This window comes from Microcaecilia unicolor, chromosome 5 (assembly GCF_901765095.1).
Source record: "Microcaecilia unicolor chromosome 5, aMicUni1.1, whole genome shotgun sequence".
NCBI lineage: Eukaryota > Metazoa > Chordata > Amphibia > Gymnophiona > Siphonopidae > Microcaecilia > Microcaecilia unicolor.
The window spans coordinates 43,018,122-43,038,106 of NC_044035.1; the positions used below are offsets into that span (position 1 = coordinate 43,018,122).

Sequence of the window (19,985 nt, forward strand, 5' to 3'; positions counted from 1 at the left end):
TTGTTCCGGGTGAAAGGTCACAGTGCGCTCATCATGGGAGCGCCCTGAGCTACTACACGTGTGAATAGTAACGGACTGGCGGGAATTCATGATCGGCAGATCAGCTAGCTCTCGTAGTAGCGGGAGGCTGCTGGGCTCTTGGAACTCTAGTGGAGTATGTCTCCGAGGGCTCCTTGCTTAAGGCTTCGTGTCAGCACGGAGCTTGGGTAAAGCTGCAGTGCTCTGGAGCAAGAGCTGCTGAGAAGGAAAAAAGATCTGTTTCAGTAGCCGAGCAGTGATGTTTATCAGAGGCCACCAGGTTTCCTGAGGATGCCGGAGCGGCGGCCAAGCAAGGACGATGCAGAGCTTCCTCTGTCGCGGACAGTCTCTACGTTTCTTCTTGTCCTTCCAGACCTCCACAGCTAGGAAGCTTCAAGATCCCTCTCTACCTGCTCCTGCACGGAGATACCGGTGCTCTCCCTGCCTGCGGAAACAGGCTGGCCTACCCAGCGCCCGTGCCCCGGTTGCTCCTCGCAGTTCCCGGGCTCCCAACTACAGCCATTTCAAGAAGGACTTGCTGTCGCAGCCGGAGCAGCTGTTGCAGCCCGTGTCGGTGACCGAAATCCGCCAGTACTTGCGCTCCAAAAACATTTCTTTCCACGATGGCTACAGCTGCCTGCACACCCCGAGCTTGTTCGTGGAACGGCCGCGGGGCTCCGACCCCTCCGACAAGGAAAACTTCAGCCTCTTTATCGACAAGACCACCGGGCGCTTCCTGTGCAAAGCCACGCTGCTGGAGGGCAGCTGGGAGGACTTTCAGGACGGCATCGAGCTGCTGCAGAAGGAAGAAGGCTTGACCTTCCTCAGTCCCCAGACCTTCGCCAGCCTCCTGGAAAGCGACACTGATCGAGAGGACCTGGAGATGGACAGCCTGGAGGTACGGAGGGTCTGGGAGAAAGCCGTGTGGTTCTCGGACTTAGAAGAGGAGGAAGCTCAGCTCGCCAAAACCATGTTCAACATCACGAGGATCTCCAACCCTACACTGAAAAAATTTGGCGTAAAATATTTCAAGCCCACCAAGAGCTTGGTCTTCCCGTGGTTCAGTTCAAGAGACTCCTTTTTAAAAGGTCTGAAACTGCTCTCTGTGCAGTGTGACCAGCAGCTGCTGAAGTACCTGGAGACCACCTTCCCGAAACCTGCCAGTTACTACAGTCTTTTTGGCCATCATCTGATGGGAAAGAAAGACACCGAGGTGGTCATAACAAGCAGAGAGGTCGATAGCCTGGCTTTGAATCAGGCCACTGGGTTACCGACCATAGCTTTGCCTCGTGGAGTCAGCTGTTTACCTCCTGCCCTCCTGCCCTATCTAGAGCAGTTTAAACGGATCATCTTATGGTTGGGGGATGACCTGCGTTCCTGGGAAGCCTCCAAGCTCTTTGCTCGGAAGTTGAACTTGAAGCGCTGTTCTCTCATCCGCCCAGGGGTGAAGCAGCCTTGTCCTCTGGATGCTTTTGCAGGGGGGTTTAATTTGGGGAAAATCCTTAAAACTGCAATCCCTGCTGCTCATAAATCCATTGTTTCTTTCCGACAGTTACGGGAGGAAGTCTTTGGGGAGCTGGCTAATGTAGAACAGGTTGCAGGGGTCAAGTGGGCCAGATTTCCAGAACTGAACAAGCTCCTTAAGGGCCATCGGAAAGGGGAGCTGACCATTTTTACAGGTAAGATTGAAATCTTGCAGTTTTAGTTTTTCAGTCATTGACATATTTCTGAAAGTGTGTTTTTTTTTCTTAGTTGGATAAACTGCCAGCCACGTGTTTTTTTTATGTGGTTAAGGCCCTAATAAAATTAAGTTTACTGCTATACACAGTGAGAATAACACCACAATTATGGTCCCAAATTTCTAGTTTAACTTTGTATGATCGCCTTTGTATCTTTGGGTTTCTCAAAGAAGAGAGCCAAGGCACTCAACCTAAGTCACTTTTGGGGAAAGAGGTACATAAAACCCCCTAGGGTCATCCAAGTGATACTTTTTTTTTTTTTTAAATTCTTGTTTATCATGAAATAGGTCCAACAGGCAGTGGGAAAACCACTTTCATCAGTGAATATGCATTGGACCTCTGCACCCAGGGGATTAACACCCTGTGGGGAAGCTTTGAAATCAATAATGTACGCCTGGCCAAGGTTATGCTGACCCAGTTTGCAATGCAGCGCTTGGAAGAACAGCTGGGGGAATATGAAGTGTGGGCAGACAAGTTTGAGGACCTTCCACTCTACTTCATGACCTTCCATGGACAGCAGAATATCAAGTAAAGGATTTATGTCCATTTTTCCACTGTGTGTATTGGTGGGTCTGGTGTGGAATGATGCAAAATAGGTCCAGTCAGAGATTGCTCATCTCAGAACTTGCTGGGGGGGGGGGGGGGGGGGTTATGAAGGAAGGCTAGATGGCTGACTTTTAAAGTGGCATTGTCTTTAAAGGGTTCCTGACCTAGCTGCTCGTATGTTCATAGAAACATAGATAAAAACATGATGGCAGGGAAAGGGAAAGGGAAATGGGACTTGATATACCGCCTTTCTGAGTTTTTTTAAAATTTTTTTTGTAACTACATTCAAAGCTGTTTACATATATTCAGGTACTTATTTTGTACCAGGGGCAATGGAGGGTTAAATGACTTGCCCAGAGTCACAAGGAGCTGCAGTGGGAATTGAACTCAGTTCCCCAAGATCAAAGTCCACTGCACTTACCACTAGGCTACTCCTCCACTCCCTGTCCATCCTCAGTAACCACCAACTCTTCCTTTCCTAAGGGATCCCACATGCCTGTCCCATGCTTTCTTAAACTCTGACACAATCCCCATCTCCATGACCTCCACCACCCTTTTCGTGAAAGAGTATTATCTTAGATTTCTCCTAAGCCGGTTTCCTCTTAACTTCATCGTATTCCCCCTCATTCCAGAGATTTCTTTGATTTGAAAAAGGCTCATCTCCTGTACATTGATGCCACTGAGGTATTTTAACGTCTCTCTCGTATCCTCTCTCTTCCAGCGTATACATGTTGAGGTCCCTAAGCCTGTCCCTATATATTTTGACCAAGACATTTCGTAGCTGCCCTCTGGACCAACTCCATCCTTTTTATATCCTTCCGTGGGTGCGGTCTCCACCAGAGACTTATACAAGGGCACTGTCATCTCTTTTTTTTTTTTTTTTTTTTCCCCTGCTGGTCATTCCTCTCCTTATGCAGCTAAAACCTATCTCCTTGGAGTATGATGTGATAAATCGTGTGTCTCCTTGCTTCTCTGCCATTAAGGCTGTTTTTGTCTCCATCACTTTCTTTGGAAGGCTGTTCCATGTATCTCCCATTCCTCCTCTCAACAATAGTGTAATAATTTCAGTTAATTTGCCCAGTTTTGCATGTAAACCACACACTACATGACAGAAACATCTCTACTATAATAAAAAGCACCTGCAACGTTGTGAAGCTGACTCCGTGGCTTCACTGAAGTGAAGGGTTTGTCAGATTCGTCAGTCTGTCACCATCTCGGCCCCGCCCTCGCGCCTCTGATAGGTCCGTCGAGGGTGGCGGACCTATCAGAGGCGTGAGGGCGGGGCCGAGAGAGATGGTGACAGACTGACGAACCTTACGAACCCTTCACTTCAGTGAAGCCACGGAGTCAGCTTCACAACGTTGCAGGTGCGTTTTATTACACTACACAGCTCCCTAATTTTGCACTTAAACATCACAGGGTGGCTGGAGGGGGGGGGGGGCAACGACCCTGGAACTTGGAGGGGGGGCGGCTGCACCCTGAAACTGGGAGGGGGGGCCCTGGCACACACTCTCATTCTCACGTACTCTCGCACCCAGTCTCACTCTCTCTGTCACACACACTCACACATTCACTCTCTCTCTATCACATTCTCACACACACACTCTTGAGGAAAACCCGTTTCATTTGTATCAGAAACAGGCCTTTTTTCCTAGTAAGGAATAATAACAACAATGAGGAGAAAAGGCTTAGAGGGTTGAACGTTACAATCACCGGTCAATCGAGCACAGATATAGCAACTCTACTCATCATTCCAGTTATTTTTACTTACCTGTGTTTGTCTTACTTATTTCTTATCTCACTTAAGCTCAGTTTGGTTTGCTAAAACATGATGAAGACCCCTGTTGTGGTGTTTTTATTTTCCCTTCAAAAACCTGATATTTGGTTTGACATACTGGCCAATGCATCACACAAATGCTGGGCATTCAGAAGAAAGAAACACCCTTCATTTTTCCTGTTACTATCATAGCCAGTAGAAAAATAAGAAGCAGTATTGCTGTACATTTGCTCAACTGAGGTTTTTATGACTAGATTGCAACTTTCAACCCTGTAAGCCAATGTTTGTTTTACTTAAATCATTTAACCTGGCATTGCCTCGGATACCAAATTGAGATTGTTAGTGTTCTGGAGCAGTTTGAAAATACTTAATGTACCTGAATGTAACTTGCCTTGAGTTCAGATTTAGAAGCACAAGTAATTTAAATCTAAAAATCCAGTTTGAAATAATATTGAGAAAAAGTGGACCCAAGGGTGATCCATGGTGACACTTCTTTGATAACCCCTCTTCTCTCATGTGAATTTGTTTACCTGTTTATCATTTAACCAAGTTTCTGTCTGTTTGCCACTTTAGGGTCTGCCCCCTCGCTTCTCGGCATGTTGGTGGGCCTTGTCTGTGATCAATTTGGTGCTTTCTTTTTTTTTTTTTTTTTGGTTACATTTGTACCCCGCGCTTTCCCACTCATGGCAGGCTCAATGCGGCTTACATATTGTATACAGGTACTTATTTGTACCTGGGGCAATGGAGGGTTAAGTGACTTGCCCAGAGTCACAAGGAGCTGCCTGTGCCTGAAGTGGGAATCGAACTCAGTTCCCCAGGACCAAAGTCCACCACCCTAACCACTAGGCCACTCCTCCACTGTTGCTACTATTTGAGATTCTACATGGAATGTTGCTATTCCACCAATGTGGCCGCGCAGGCTTCTGCTTCTGTGAGTCTGACGTCCTGCACATACGTGCAGGACGTCGGACTCAGAGAAACAGAAGCCTGCGCAGCCTTCTACATGGAATGTTGCTAGTGGAATAGCACAAGAATATCGTGTCTCTGGTAACATCCAAAACTAAACAAAATAAACCAGGACCTTAGCCACCGATTATTAAAGTCTCAGCTATCACCAATGCACTAGTCCACTCATCCAAATGTTTTTCATGCCTTAACCCTCGTCCCTGAAGCAAGCAATTGAAACCTGCAGAGTCGGGCGGTTTCAGGGGAAGGCAGTGAGGAATAAAGAGGAATAAAGTGGAAGAATTCCCACGAGACTGGATAAGTACTCAGCTTTTCACCTTGCACATTTGTTTTAAAAGACTGAAAGTTTAAAGTATTTAGTCCATTACTTTGCACATTTGGTTTAAAAAGATTGAAAAATTGTAGCACAGTGGTGTCGGGAAGCAATAATATAGAAAAAGAAAAAAAAAGTCTTCCGAACTCACTGCAGGGATACCCGATGAAAGAAACGCTATACCATTTCAGAGCAGTATGCTTGACTGCATGAGAAGTGGCAAAATCATCTGAGGGTTCCCTTGCTACTCACGGGTGTGCATTGTATTACAAATATTGGATGAGTGGACTAGTGCATTGGTGATAGCTGAGACTTTAATAATCGGTGGCTAAGGTCCTGGTTTATTTTGTTTAGTGCTAGTGGAATAGCAACATTCCATGTAGAATCTCCAATAGTATCTATTTTATTTTTGTTACATTTGTACCCTGCGCTTTCCCACTCATGGCAGGCTCAATGCGGCTTACATGGGGCAATGGAGGGTTAAGTGACTTGCCCAGAGTCACAAGGAGCTGCCTGTGCCTGAAGTGGGAATCAAACTCAGTTCCTCAGTTCCCCAGGACCAAAGTCCACCACCCTAACCACTAGGCCACTCCTCCACTCCACTGGTTTCACCCAGTGCTTATCTTTTCACCGTCTTCATGTTAGATACTTTTATGTACATCAGATGCTGGATGTGTCCCTGAAGTTCCTGAATGTTTTTCATATAGCATGTATTAGAATTGTATTTGAACTGAAGGCACCATATGAATGTGAGTGTTTATTAGAAAGCTGATGCTTAGTTCTCTGCCCATTTACTAGACTTCAGTTCAGAACTGGATAGCTGCCCGACTTTAGTAGGTGATTTGAACTTTTGTGATGACTCTTCCTGTTCAGGACGTGACTTGGGGTTTTTTCTGCGCTTGTTTCTGGCAGGCTGGTGGTGGATGTTATGCACCATGCAGTCTACATGTATGACATCGGCCATGTGGTCATTGATAACCTCCAGTTCATGATGGGACAGGAGCAGCTCTCCACTGACAAGTAAGTCTTTCCTGGAATTTGTCTTTGCTTCCAGCTTTGTGCCACCCGGTTTTCACTTCATCATTAGAGAATTTAGGGCCCCCTCCCCAGTGAGTGAGTTTCAGAAAATAACCTTTCCTAGTCCGAGGTGTTCCTTCTTTCAGAAACTCATGGTAGCACATTTACTTTTTACTAATCAGATGTTGCATGGGATTTGGCAGTTTTCTCTTGCTCCTTTGGGTTGTTTGAAATTTTGCTTAGTCATACATTTTTGTGACACCTTCCTCCTCCCAATTAATATTTTTTTAATCCAGCATTTTCCTTTTGATCTTCCAGCTCAGTTGAGGAATGGGCCACAGCAGATATGAGCTGCAATTCACAGCTACCCTGTACTTTCCTTCTGTTTTATAAGCTCTTGCCCAGCCGTTGCAGTGACAAACCTTGGCTGAGAGCCACAGCCCTGAGCTCTAGAACCTGACTGAAACTGAATCTTTAACTGAAATTGGTCACTCAGTTTCGGCGAAAATAAGCCCATGCAGCTCCCCTTCTGAGCCCGGCCCCCTCCTGGCGTACTCATTGTTGGTGGATAATGGGCCCAGGAGCGCTCCTGCACAGGGCCAGTTCCAGTAGAAATGGCTGCCGAGACTGCTGTGGTCGGTCCTGGCAGCCATTTTGAGATTGGAACCAGCACAGGCAGAAGCCAGTCTCCTGCCCTGTACTGGTTCCAGTCTTAAAATGTCTGCCAGACCTCCTGTAGCAGTCTCTGCACCCATTTCTACTGAGCAGTGACACCATGCAGAAATGAGTGGGGTTTGTTCCTGCCACCCCCCCCCCCCCAAAGAGGTCACTAGACCAGCAGGGCTTCTTCAGGCTCACGGAGGGCCTATGGGTGGTTGGGTGGGATGGGGGGCTGGAGAGCGATCATGGGAGGAGAGTTTTGGTTTCAGCTGAAAATGCATTTGATCGGCCTGTACTCAACTCCTCTGGTACCCGGTACAAATGCACCCCGAATCTGGTCAATGAGTGTTTGTTGAGCAGTGGAGGGAGCTGTAAACACTGCCTCCATACCACCCCCATCCTCTGAGAGCAGAAACCAGGCATCAAACGTGGATCTTCTGTATGGCACTATACAGCATCCACCACAAAGCCACTAAATTGGCCCTGCCCTCTTTTTAAAATTCCTGGTAGTCCTGGGCAAAAATGAATTAATCAAGAACTCTAAGACTTCTCTTCCCAGTATTGAAAACTTTGGTAAGCACACAAGCATCCTGAGCCAGAATCATGCCCTGTGCAACACCTCCCACTGTGCCCTGGCTACCACAGAGGACACAATGGATGGGGAGCAGTTTTTTGTCTCATCTCTCTCGCTGCCTGTGTGGCTGCACTACCTGCTTAGCCCTGGGTAGGCAACTTAAAATTCTTTACGCTTGTCCAGTTTGTTCTAATTCTGCCAGTGGAACAGTTTTTAGCAATGGCATTTGCTTGGGATGGGAATGCAGGCCTGAGGCCCATTAGTGTATAAGGGGAATGAAACAATTACAGCATTGTTCAGTTATTGTCAACTGACTCTCACCCCAAGAGACTGGAGGAAACATTTTTCAGAGTTTCAGTGTAGATATTTGTCAGTTCTTTACCTCTTATCTTTTTTGATAGGAACGTGAAATGTTCCTTTAACCTGGTCAGAAATAACTGCTAGCCTGCTTTCCCTCTTGTCCTAGGCTTGCTCTACAAGATTATATTGTTGGTACCTTCAGGAAGTTTGCCACAGAGAATAGTTGTCACGTGACCCTGGTCATTCATCCAAGGAAAGAAGAGGATGATAAGGAGCTCCAAACAGCATCTATTTTTGGGTCTGCAAAAGTAAGAGACTTACTTTTCAATTTCATCTGTTTTGTAGTTCTTTTCAAATGCTTTTATGAGCCATTTTAATTGTAAACCACTTTGATTGTATTAAATAAACATAAGCCCACTCTAGCCCTGTACAGATTTTTTTTTCTCCCAGCCATAACCAGTATTCCTTCCCTGTGGGAGATTTTCGGGCTCATTTTCAAAAGAGAAGGACGTCCAAATCGGTATAATCAAAGCTCGATTTAGGACTTCTTCAACTGCACTCCATCGCAAGGACAGCCAAAGTTCAAGGGGGCTTGTCAAAGGCGGGATTTGGGCGTGCCTAACACTTGGACACCCTTGACCCATAATGGAAAAAACAAGAACGTCCCCGACGAGCACTTGGACGTTTTCACTCAGACCTGTTTTTCTTACGACTAAGGCACAAAAAGGTGCCTGAAATGACCAGATGACCGACCCTTACTCCCCCAGTGGTCACCAACCCCCTCCCACTCTCAAAAAAACATCTTTAAAAATATTTTGTGCCAGCCTCAGATGTCATACTCAGGTCTCTGGAGCAGTTTTAGTGGGTGCAGTGCACTTCAGACAGGTGGACCCAGCCCCCCCCCCCCCCCACCTGTTATGTTTGTGGCGGAAACAGCGAGCCCTCCAAAACCCACCACAAACCCACTTTACCCACATGTAGGTGCCCCCCTTCACCCGTAAGAGCTATGGTAGTGGTGTACAGTTGTGGGTAGTGGGTTTTGGGGGGCTCAGCACACAAGGTAAGGGAGCTGTGTTCCTGGGAGCAATTTATGAAGTACACTGCAGTGCCCCCTAGGGTACCCGGTTGGTGTCCTGGCACGTCAGGGGAACCAGTGCACTACAAATGCTGGCTCCTCCCACGACCAAATGACTTGCATTTGGTTGTTTTTGACATGGACGTCTTTGGTTTCGAAAATTGCCGAAAATCAGAAACGTCCATGTCTAGGTACGGTGAAATTTAAGGATTTGAAAATACCCCTCTTTGGGTCACTCACCTAAGGTGAGTGTTGCATGTTTCTAATTGTTATTATTTATTAGGATTTATTTACCATCTTTTTGAAGAAATTCGCTCAATGTGGTGTACTGCAAGAATAAGTCAAACTTTAAAGCAGTAATAATAATATTCAAATAACAATACAAAGTGAAATAAAACATTTTAATAGACAGTATAGGGTATAAGCAAAGATGGAAAATATAGATAGGTAAGACAGAGTAACAGGAGTAAGAAGATAGGGGGATTAATTTAAGAAAGCTGCACATGTAGGTTGGGCTGGTTATTCTGCCATTTATTTCAATACTGCAGAATAGGACGTTATTCTGTCTTCCAGTGTTTCTGAAAGATGCCTGTAAGGTTTTGAATCTGCTTCTGTTGATGCTTGTAGATGTTGCTACCTTTGGAATTTCCTGGCGGAGTGGGAGTGACATTAGTCTTTTGTGTTAGAAGCATAGCTGGTGTTAAAATCGGTGGCGACTCTAGATCTGAAGACACTGGTATTAGGGGGTCTGGCGTTTATGATAGCCATGACCTCTGCAAGAAAGGTTGTCAGAGCTTTGTGACTGCTCGAAGGTGAGCAGTTTCTAATCTCAAATGATTACTGTTTTAAAGTGTAGTAGCAGGCACATCTTCCATTCTGTCGCACTCGGCATCTGGGGGAGGGGGGAAATCTAGCAGCTGCCATCACCCTCCACCCCATCACATTCACAGTACATAAGTATTGCCATACTGGGACAGACCGAAGGGCCATCAAGCCCAGCATCCTGTGGCCAATCCAGGTCACAAGTTGCTGGCAAAATCCAAAAACAGTACAATATATTTTATGCTGCTTTATTCTAGAATTAAGCAGTGGATTTTCCCCAAGACTATTTTAATAATGGTCTATGTTCTTTTCCTTTAGGAAGCCATCCAAACCTTTTTTTAAAACCACATTCTCTGGCAACGAATTCTAGAGTTTAATCGCACGTTGAGTGAAGAAATATTTTCTCTGATTTGTTTTAAATATACTACTTTGTAGCTTCATTGCGTGCCCCCTAATCCTAGTATTTTTGGAAAGAGTAAACAAGTGATTCACATGTACACATTCCAGTCCACTCATCATTTTATAGACTTCTGTCATATCTCCCCTCAGCAATCTTTTCTCCAAGCTGAAGAGCCCTAGCCGCTTTAGCCTTTCCTCATTGGGAAATCATTCAATTGCCTTTATCATTTTTGTCGCCCTTCTCTGTAACTTTTCTAATTCCACCATTTTTTTTTGGGGGGGGGGGGGGGATTCAGTGACCAGAATTGAACACAATATTCGAGTTGCGGTCGCACCATGGAGCGATACAAAGATATAATGTCCTCATTTTTGTTTTCCATTCCTTTCCTAATAATACCCAACAATGGTGGACAACGCAGCCTTCGCTGCATATGATCAGCTTGTTTCCTGACTTGTGCCTTTCACGTGTCCCCCCCCCCCCCCCCCCCAGTAAAAGAGTAGCACCTGTGCCCCAGACTGGCTGAAACTTTCCTGTTTGCTTGTTTTAGTTTCAGTAGCTGTTTGGTTTTTTCGAGAATGAAGCATGTTTTTCGTATGAAACTAAAACAATACAGTTAGAGGAAATATCCATGTCTTTGATTTCCTTGTGAAACTGTATTTAAAAATGTCGTATAGCAGTGGTATGGAGAAGAGAATGAAGTTCAACCGTGCTCTGACAGAATGACACTCGAAAGGGGTCTAAAATGAAAACTGTCAGGATGGGAGACCTTACACTGGATATGGGAGCTCTTGAGTATACTGCAAATTTTCAAAGGAACTTTGCAACTAAAGCACAGATTTGGGTGTTTTTATTTACAATCACTTCCTTTTCTGATTATGGATTGAGAGAGGCTTGCAGGGGTGGGAAATTCTTGGGCACTGGGTCACCCAGATGCCCCAGAATTGGTGCTTGTGGTGAGCTCAGGCCTAGAAGAGTTGAACTGCCCCCTTGACAACTCTTAGGAGAGGCTGAAGGAGAGACAAGAAAGAAAAGATAGTAAGCTAAAACCCATCCTCCATCATTCCTTACAAAAGAACATATAAACAAAGCAAGAGAACAAGAAAGCAACAAAAGTACAAAGATAGAGAAAGAGAGACGACAAATGTTTGCCATGGTTTCTTAAACAAGTTTTTGCTGGCACTCAAGTCTAAATATATTAGCCGTTAAGCCCGTTAAAACGGGCGAGTATTGGTATGGGGGTTTTCCAGGGCCCGTTCCCCTCGCCGCTGCAGGGCCCCCTGCTCTCCCTCCTTCCCTGCCAGCTCCAAGGCCCCCTTCTGTCCCTCCCTCCCAGCTCCAAGGCCCCCCTCCTTCCCTGCCAGCTGCAAGGCCCTCTGTACCTCCCTCCCAGCTCCAAGGGCCCTCTGTCCCTCTCAGCTCCAAGGCCCCCCTCCTTCTGATACCTCCCATATCCCGCCTTTCTCCTGCCCCCCCCCCCAAGGTCGCCGCCCCCGCCCCCCTCCACCCGGCCCGAGCCCTCTCTTCGCTATTGAACTTACATTGCTGAAAACGCAGCAGAGCAGATCAGCTGAGCTGCCGTCTGCCTTCCTTCTCTGCCTGTGTCCCGCCCTCGTGTGACGTAACATCGGCGAGGGCGGGACACAGGCAGGGAAGGAAGGCTGACGGGAGCTCAGCTGATCTGCCCTGCTGCGTTTTCGGCGATGAAAGTTCAATAGCAAAGTGAGGGCCCGGGCCGGGTGGAGGGGGGTGGCGGCGACTCGGGGGGGGGGGGGAACCGGTGGCGGCGACTCCGGGGGGGGGGAGCAGTAGTGGCGACCTCGGGGGGGGGGAGCGGTTCCCTCCCTCCCTTTCGCGCAGTTTCCCGCCCTGTCCCGCCCTCGTCATCACGTATTGATGCGGGGGCGGGACAGAGAGAGAAGTCTCTACTGCGCATTTGCGGGTGAGTACGGTCACTCGCATTTTATATGTTTGATTGCCATGCCTATGTTCCTGGTCTAGTACTTTTGGCTTGAAAGTTAATTTGCTTCTTGTTGGTTCATTTGAGGAGGAGGAGGAGGAGATTTCTATTCACCTTGTATACTTAAATGAGACCAATATGAGCTTTACTCAGTATTCCTGAAACATGTGGATACTCATTTCTACACTCTCCCATCTTTGGCCATTGTAGAGGGAAGTCGCTCCATGGTGTATCCGCACCGGTCGCCGTATCTCAAAAGAGAGATAGCAGCATTAGAAAAGGTTCAAAGAAGAGCGACCTAAATGATTGGGGGGGGGGGGGGGGAGGGAGGGTGGAATTCCTCTCGTATGAGGAAAGGCTAAAGAGGTTAGGGCTCTTCAGCTTGGAAAAGAGACAGATGAGGGGAGATTTGATTGAGGTCTGCAACATCCTGAGTAATGTAGAACGAGTGGAAGTGAATCGATTTTTTATTTTTTTTTTTTGCTCATTCCAGGGGTGCGGAGACTGGGGCACACTCGAGGAAGTTACATGGAAATACTTTTAAAACAAATAGGAGGAAATATTTTTTTCACTCAACGAATAGTTAAGCTCTGGAACTCTTTGCCGGAGGATGTGGTAACAGCGGTTAGCATATCAGGGTTTAAAAAAAAGTTTGGGCAAATTCCTGGAGGAAAAATCCATAGTCTGCTATTGAGACACATGGGGAAGCAACTGCTTGCCCTGAGATTTGTAGTATGGAGTATTACCACGATTTGGGTTTCTGTCAGATTCTTGTGACCTGGCTTGGCCACTGTTTGGAGAGCAGGATGCTGGGCTTGGATGGACCATTGGTCTGACCCAGTATGGTTACTCTTATGTGCTTATGAGAAAAGGCAGTCCACACATTATTCAGCCCGTGGTGGGCAGTTTTTTTTTTTTAATGCTGAGAGGCACAGGCAGAGTTAGGACCCAGATATTCAGTGTTGGGCCATGTCCAGGCTTTGGCACTGAGTATCTGAGCCTAGTTGAGATGGTGTCGGAGCTTATGCTGTTCGAATAATCCATAAGGCTGGCAAATTTGATCACATAACACCACTACCAAAGTCATCCCATTGGCTTCCCATTACTCATTGAATCATGTACAAGTTAGTTTTGCTTGTCTTTAAAACTTTGGTCTCGAAGGAACCTTTATATCTTTACTGCCCTTTAATACAGTATGTGCTCTTTGTTCTCGGGATCAAAATTTACTTACTGTACCGATTTATTAGCAAGTGCTATATGAACACACGCAAGCCTCCGTTTTCTCCATCCAAGAGCCCTATCTTTGGAACCTCCTACCTTCTGTTAATATGTGTTGTAGCTTGAGGCCTATCCACTGGAATGGTGGTAGGCCAAGTTACAGGGCTTTGGCCAGCTGAGAAGTCCTGAATAGGCCTGATAACCCATTGATGGCCTTATAGTAGAGAACCTGCAGAAGCAGGATTGCAGGAAGAGTGTTAATAAAACCTGGTACAACTTACAAATTGAATGTAGCACATATGATGGTTGAATAATGGATTAGAATGGATAAAATCTGGTTTTTAAAATGAAGTCTGTGCTTCTACGAGATGATACTCAGATCATAAGATGTTATGAAAGCTGATATGTTAATAATAGGAGAGAAAGAGAAAAACAAGTGTTGACGAAAACGGAAGTTTCACAATCATTTGCAATAGCTAAAATAGATATTTTGGTATCAAGAAAAAAACAAGATGTTTACGAGAACGGAAATGTTTTGAAATAGCTAGAACCGGAAAAGAGATGGTACAGATGTACACCTGCCGGAAAGAGTTGGGCAAGAATAAAAAAAAAACAGGGTCTTGCCATTAACTTGTATAGAGGTCTTCGCCTATAAAAGGAGATGAGATTTAGACAGAAAGTGGGAAGTTTCCTCCAACACTTGACCGACAGCAGAGCTCTGTCCAGTTGAACTCAGAATCTGTTTGATGATTGTACTGTCCTGAAGACCTTATATTGGTGAGAATAAATACTTTATCTCTGGAAACTATCTTTGTCTTCATTTCTATATTTCTATCTACCTTCTATTTACCACTTGATCTACTAAGTAATCCACACACCAATAATACTGATTCCCTGAACTAATTTGGGTTGATTTTCAATATAATATATGTGGGAAAATAAAAGGTTAAAGATTTACTTTGATCCTAATGGACAGAAAGCTGTGGTCATGGGAATAAGCTTTGAACTCCGCCTTCTGATGCCTCCCCAGAACAGACCCCCATGGGATTGGGTAACCCTTGAGGTCAGGGAAACAATTCAAACCCTTTTGGATGAACTAACGGTCTTTAACCTTCCGTGTAGAGGGGACAAAAAGGGGTCTAAAAGGGGGGGCATTTAAACAGTGGTGACCCCGACGTGTATCATCATGACTTCTCTGCCTGCTTTTTAAGACTGACCTAAAGACGTTCTTATTTCAAGATGCATTTTGCTAATAGTCTCTACTGGAAGAGCGGCCTGGGTACCCCTTCTGCCCCCTTCTGAATTACTTGAGAACTTACTTGTTTGCTCCCTCCCTTCTTTTCTTGAATATATGGAGTTCTCCCCCTCTTTCACTCACTGTGTGTATTCACTTTCCTCTCTTTTTCTCCTTTTAATTTCTACATTGTAAGCTGCCTGGAAAGCATTGCCGGCTGGCGGGTTAGTAAATCTTAATAAACTTGAAACTTGTGGACAGTTATGCAGGCCCCACATTTAAAAGAAAAGAATAAGTCGCAGAATTTCCCTCCGATTCCCCCCCCCCCCCCCCCCCCCCCGTGACCTCTAGAGGCTTACATTGTTCCAGAGAGGTGGTTACAGACTCTGGTGTGAACAAATACAGTAAAGAAGTATCGGTAAATAGGTTGGGGGGGGTACAGACAAAATGTTTCGGTGTGATCATGCGTCGGGGTTGAAAACCGTCCGTTTCCTGATTAAAATGCCGTATTTCATTATTCGGTGTTTACGTCAGATACTGTGGGGTATGCCTTCTTGAACAGGTAAGTTTGTAGATTTTTTCGGAATTCTAGATGATTGTTTGTAGATTTCAGGCGTTTTGGTAGAGAATTCCAGAGCTGTGTGCGTATGTAAGAGAAACTTGACGTGTATGTTGATTTATACTTCAGGCTTTTACACCTTGGGAAGTGAAGAGTTAAGTATGTTCTGGCTGATTCAGTTGTGTTTCTAATTGGTAAGTCGATTAGTTCAGACATATAGCTCGGAGCTAGACCATGTATTATTCTGTGAACAAAGGTACAAATCTTGAAAGCGATACGTTCCTTGATTGGTAGCCGGTGTAGTTTTTCCCAGAGGGGTTTTGCACTTTCAAATTTAGATTTTCCATAGATAAGCCTGGCTGCCGTATTCTGAGCAGTCTGTAGTTTCCTTAGGATTTGTTCCCTGCATCCCGCATATACTCCATTGCAGTAATCGACATGTGTTAATACCATTGTTTGAATCATGTTGCAAAAAGTTTCCCTCGGGAAGAATTGTTTTACCCGTTTGAGTTTCCACATTGTGTGGAACATTTTCTTTGTAATGGCGGTGGCTTGGTTCTTTAGCATTAGGTTGCTGTCAATAATAATGCTGAGGATTTTCAGGTTATCTGAGCTGAGTGTGCTCCTGGGTATGTATGGCTGTGGGGTAGTTTGTAAAATGTTGAGATGAAAGAATGAGGCAATGTGTTTTTTCTTTATTGAGTTTTAGTTTGAATGTCATAACCCAGGTATCCATTAGGCTTAGGCTGTTTTTTTTATTTGATTGGTGATTTCTGAAAGGTTCAATTTGAAAGGTATGTATATTGTAACATCACCGTACCAAATACAGAAGAAACCTGTCTTCGCAAAAACAACAATAAACAAAAACAGCGAAGATGACACTAAATAACAAAAAAGTGAAAAAATGGAAAGGAAGATGAAAACAGGAAAAAACATAAAAAATGTGACAAAGAAAAAAACCAAAAATATACACTTAAAAATAAAAAAATAAAAAATGAAACACAAAATTGTGTGTAAACAAAATTAAAAATCAGAAAAAGACGACACAAGAATGATGCAAAAAATAAAAATTAATTAAAATAATATAATTTATTAAGGTGATATGACTCGACACAGCTGTGTATTAAGGTGATATGACTCGACACAGCAGGCCGGTTTGGCCGAAACACAGCTGTGTCGAGTCATATCACCTTAATAAATTATATTATTTTAATTAATTTTTTATTTTTTGCATCATTCTTGTGTCGTCTTTTTCTGATTTTTAATTTTGTTTACACACACATTTTGTGTTTCATTTTTTATTTTTTTATTTTTAAGTGTATATTTTTGGTTTTTTTCTTTGTCACATTTTTTATGTTTTTTCCTGTTTTCATCTTCCTTTCCATTTTTTCACTTTTTTGTTATTTAGTGTCATCTTCGCTGTTTTTGTTTATTATTGTAACATCACCCGCATGTAGAAAAGGGTTAAGACCTTGATTGAAAAGCGACTTGGGCTAAGTCTATTAAAATAGGACCTGGCAACAAAATGTAAATGAAATATAATTGAGATTAAATTTGCTCACAAACTCAAGAAGGGGTATATCATATACAAGAGGGCTTACAGTCTTAAGGGCCTCTTATCAAACTGTGCTAGCAGGTTCCGGTGCGGTAATGCAGACAAAGCCCATGGGCACCAGAGGCAGTCGTGGATGATGTGACTTGCTCAAGGTTAGTGGGAGAAGTGATATTCGAACCCTGAATTCAGAGTTACAGCTCACTGCTCTAACCATTAGTCTACTCCTCCACCCCTGTGATAATGTCTCCTAACCATTTGGTTAGTGCACAGAGCTGGGGAGCTTCCTGTCTTGCCACTATCTTTCCCTGTGGCCTGCTGAGAGATACTGTGTCTAATTTTACTGCTTTCCTTGCTGCTTTTCTGTAGTTCTTTTTTTTTTTTTTTTTTTTTTTTTTTTTTTTTTATTAATTTCAATTAAACTTTACAAGTTATATAAATTCACTTGCATGCAATATAGATAAATTAAATTTAACAGGTATATGCTATACAAAGAAAATCATACATCTCTTCCTTAGACCACATCTTTTCTGTAGTTCTTAATGTATTTCCTAGATGAAATGTGAGCACATTACTTTGGGGCTAGATTGCTGTTGATGATCAAAAAGGTACACTTTAATCCAAAAAATACCCACTAGTAGGAAAATAATAGCTATTAACTTTAAACTTTATTCCTACCTAAACTATAGAAAAGGATCCTCCAGAAAGGCAGTCAGTGGATTACTAGGTGGACATTGCGAAGAAGGGGAAATTCATTGACCATTATGATTTTGGTGAAGGAATGAACATTGCACAAGTTTTGAAGCTGATCTTATGATTGACTCTCTAGTTATATCGGTTGGCAGTTGGGCATGAGCTCCTTCTCTGTATTTTACGTGGTAGTAAATTTGTTAGTGGAATGGTACGTTGACATAATACGTATGGCTTACCCACCTCTCTTTCTTTCTGTCCAGGCAAGTCAGGAAGCTGATAATGTGCTGATCCTTCAGGACAGAAAGCTGGTCACAGGCCCAGGCAAGAGGTATCTGCAGGTGGCCAAGAACAGGTTTGATGGAGATGTAGGCATCTTTCCCTTGGAATTCAACAAAGCCTCTCTCACCTTCTCCTCCCCCAAGGGGAAAAGCAAGTTAAAGAAATTAAAAGAAGACAGTACAGTGCAGTTAAAGAAGCCTGCAGTGGAAACATCTGGAAAAAAGTCATAGAGAATGGCAGGGAAGCTTTCATTAACTGGTCTAGTAAATTTCAGTTCAGGAAGAGACGCAAGCAGCAGCTGGTTATGGTGTCTTAATGAGTCATGTCATTTCAAGCACACTTTTTTGATGTATTACACTGGGGTCCTCAGCCTGCAAACTGTGTACTTGGGACTAGGCTGAGACTTGGGGTGGTGCTGGCACTCACCTCTCCATCATCCTACAGGGCAAAGGAAAATCCGCTGGAGTTAGAGAAGAAGGGAAAACCAAACGTACGTTGAAAATGAGATGAACCTTCTCAGGTTCCAGTCATTCTCGATAGTGTAACGTGTGTGATTGTGGTGCATGTTCCTCCTTACCTTTTCTCCTGTACCCCACCCCAAGTTTTGAGCTGATTGGTGCAGTTTAGTGGAAGTTATCATGCTTGTGGACAGACAAATCGGTGCTAAAATGCTTAAAAAAAAAACCAAAAACCAAACAACAACAAAGGCATCCTGGCTTAAATACGGAACCAAAGGAAGGATCTTTGTCATCACACATGAGGAGCTGTACCTTTTACACAGTACTGCAGGGAGTGCACGGACAGGGCACGGAAGTCCCTTTGGCACTTCATTTCTATCAGCATAACGTTTGTTTTTCAATAACTTTACTGCCGTTGGAGAAGTCTGCTCAAAGCCTGTGCTCTCATCACTTCAGGATGCACATGAACAGAGGATAGAGCATGTTTTCTGCCCTAGAGTTATTTAGGAATGAAATAGTTTCTCTCATCTTTTCATTAACTAGGAGTGTCTGATTGGCAGGCTGATCACTCAGGGGTCCTTTTACTAAGCCGCGGCAAAACGTGGCCTGCGGTAGTGTGGGGCGCATGTTTTGGGCGCACGCTGAGCCAGTTTTTACCGCATCTGGAGAAAAGAACTTTTTTTTTTTTTTTTTCTATGGGCCCGGAAAAGGGTCTGTGGTAAAATTGAAACCAACCCGTGCCTATTTTTGACCTGCTTTTTTTGAATAGATAATGCAAATTGCTGTTGGGATTTTGTACTGTAGCATGATTTTATTGTGGCACTGTTCCTTTCTAGCAGACTATCAATCTCAATAACAAAATCCTATGAGGCTTTCGGACGGTTGACGGCAGGAAGCGGTCTGATTTGTTAAAGGTCACCTGTTTTGAATTAACTTCCTGCTCTGGGCAAGTTTATGGTTTATTAGTTTTAATATACTGCCTTTTGTTAAATAATGGCAAAGCAGTTTACAACAATTAATTACAAAAAAATAGAAAGGAACTCCAAATTTGATAGAAAGTAAAGCAGATACAGAAAGGAACAAGAATTGAGAATGAGGGAAGACAAAAGAGAAGAAGTAGGGAATAAATGGGTCTGATTTATGATCAGACCCATGGAAAACAGGTGGGTTTCAAGCCTTGCTTTCAACTTCAGGAAAGTTCCAATTGTAGGTGTCTTTGGGGGGGGGGGGGGGGGTGAGAGTTCCAGAGAAGGTGGGGGCCAATCAAAACATAGCAGAGGGGACAGGTGGATACTAAAGGGCAGTAGGGCTACTGCCATGTTGGCATGCAGCAAATTGGGCTTACTGCCCGGCGGTAGTCCTGGCCTCTGCCGCAGCACCAACTCCGGCGCTAGAAAACGCATTTTTATTTTCTAGCGTCGGGGGCTCACCTGATGGTAATCGGGCAGGTTTCTGCCGGGGTAGCGCAGACGCCCTTACCGCCTCCTAAATGGGTGGTAGTAAGGGCTTCCCCAAGAAATGGCCAAGCAGCAAGTGGTTCATTTACTGCAGAGCCAGTTCCCTTTAAAAAAAAAAAGCCTTTTACCTGCTGTGGCAAATCCACGCACCGATGCTGCCGCAGAGTCCCTTTAATTGCAGCTTGGTAAAAGGGGCCCTAAGTGAGCACCAGATACCGAGAGAGTGTGCAAGCAACAATTCTGGAGTGAAGAAAGGGCACTGGATGGAGGAGAATAATTCTATGTCCACTGGAACTGTTAGTTATGCTGCCTATTTTAAGCCTATGCTATAAAGGAAAGTAGGCACGTACTTTTCTGTATAGAATACTAGT

The 19,985-nt window shown here is 44.4% G+C and overlaps 1 protein-coding gene across 1 annotated transcript; it reads left to right on the forward strand.

Annotated features, from left to right (window-relative positions):
• Positions 1-70: 70 nt before the first annotated feature.
• TWNK (twinkle mtDNA helicase) lies at positions 71-18,744 on the forward strand. The gene is made up of 5 exons (XM_030204778.1): positions 71-1,697; positions 2,045-2,285; positions 6,272-6,379; positions 8,077-8,218; positions 17,681-18,744. The coding sequence occupies exons 1-5, from the start codon at positions 338-340 to the stop codon at positions 17,927-17,929; spliced, it is 2,100 nt and encodes a 699-aa protein (XP_030060638.1). The 5' UTR covers positions 71-337; the 3' UTR covers positions 17,930-18,744.
• Positions 18,745-19,985: the final 1,241 nt, after the last annotated feature.

Excerpts from the sequence above, each read along its gene's own strand:
- TWNK (XM_030204778.1), top strand. The coding sequence starts at position 338 with ATGCAGAGCTTCCTCTGTCGCGGACAGTCTCTACGTTTCTTCTTGTCC. Across the intron at positions 6,380-8,076 it reads GAGCAGCTCTCCACTGACAA|GCTTGCTCTACAAGATTATA; the intron begins GTAAGTCTTTCC and ends CTCTTGTCCTAG. Across the intron at positions 8,219-17,680 it reads CTATTTTTGGGTCTGCAAAA|GCAAGTCAGGAAGCTGATAA; the intron begins GTAAGAGACTTA and ends CTTTCTGTCCAG.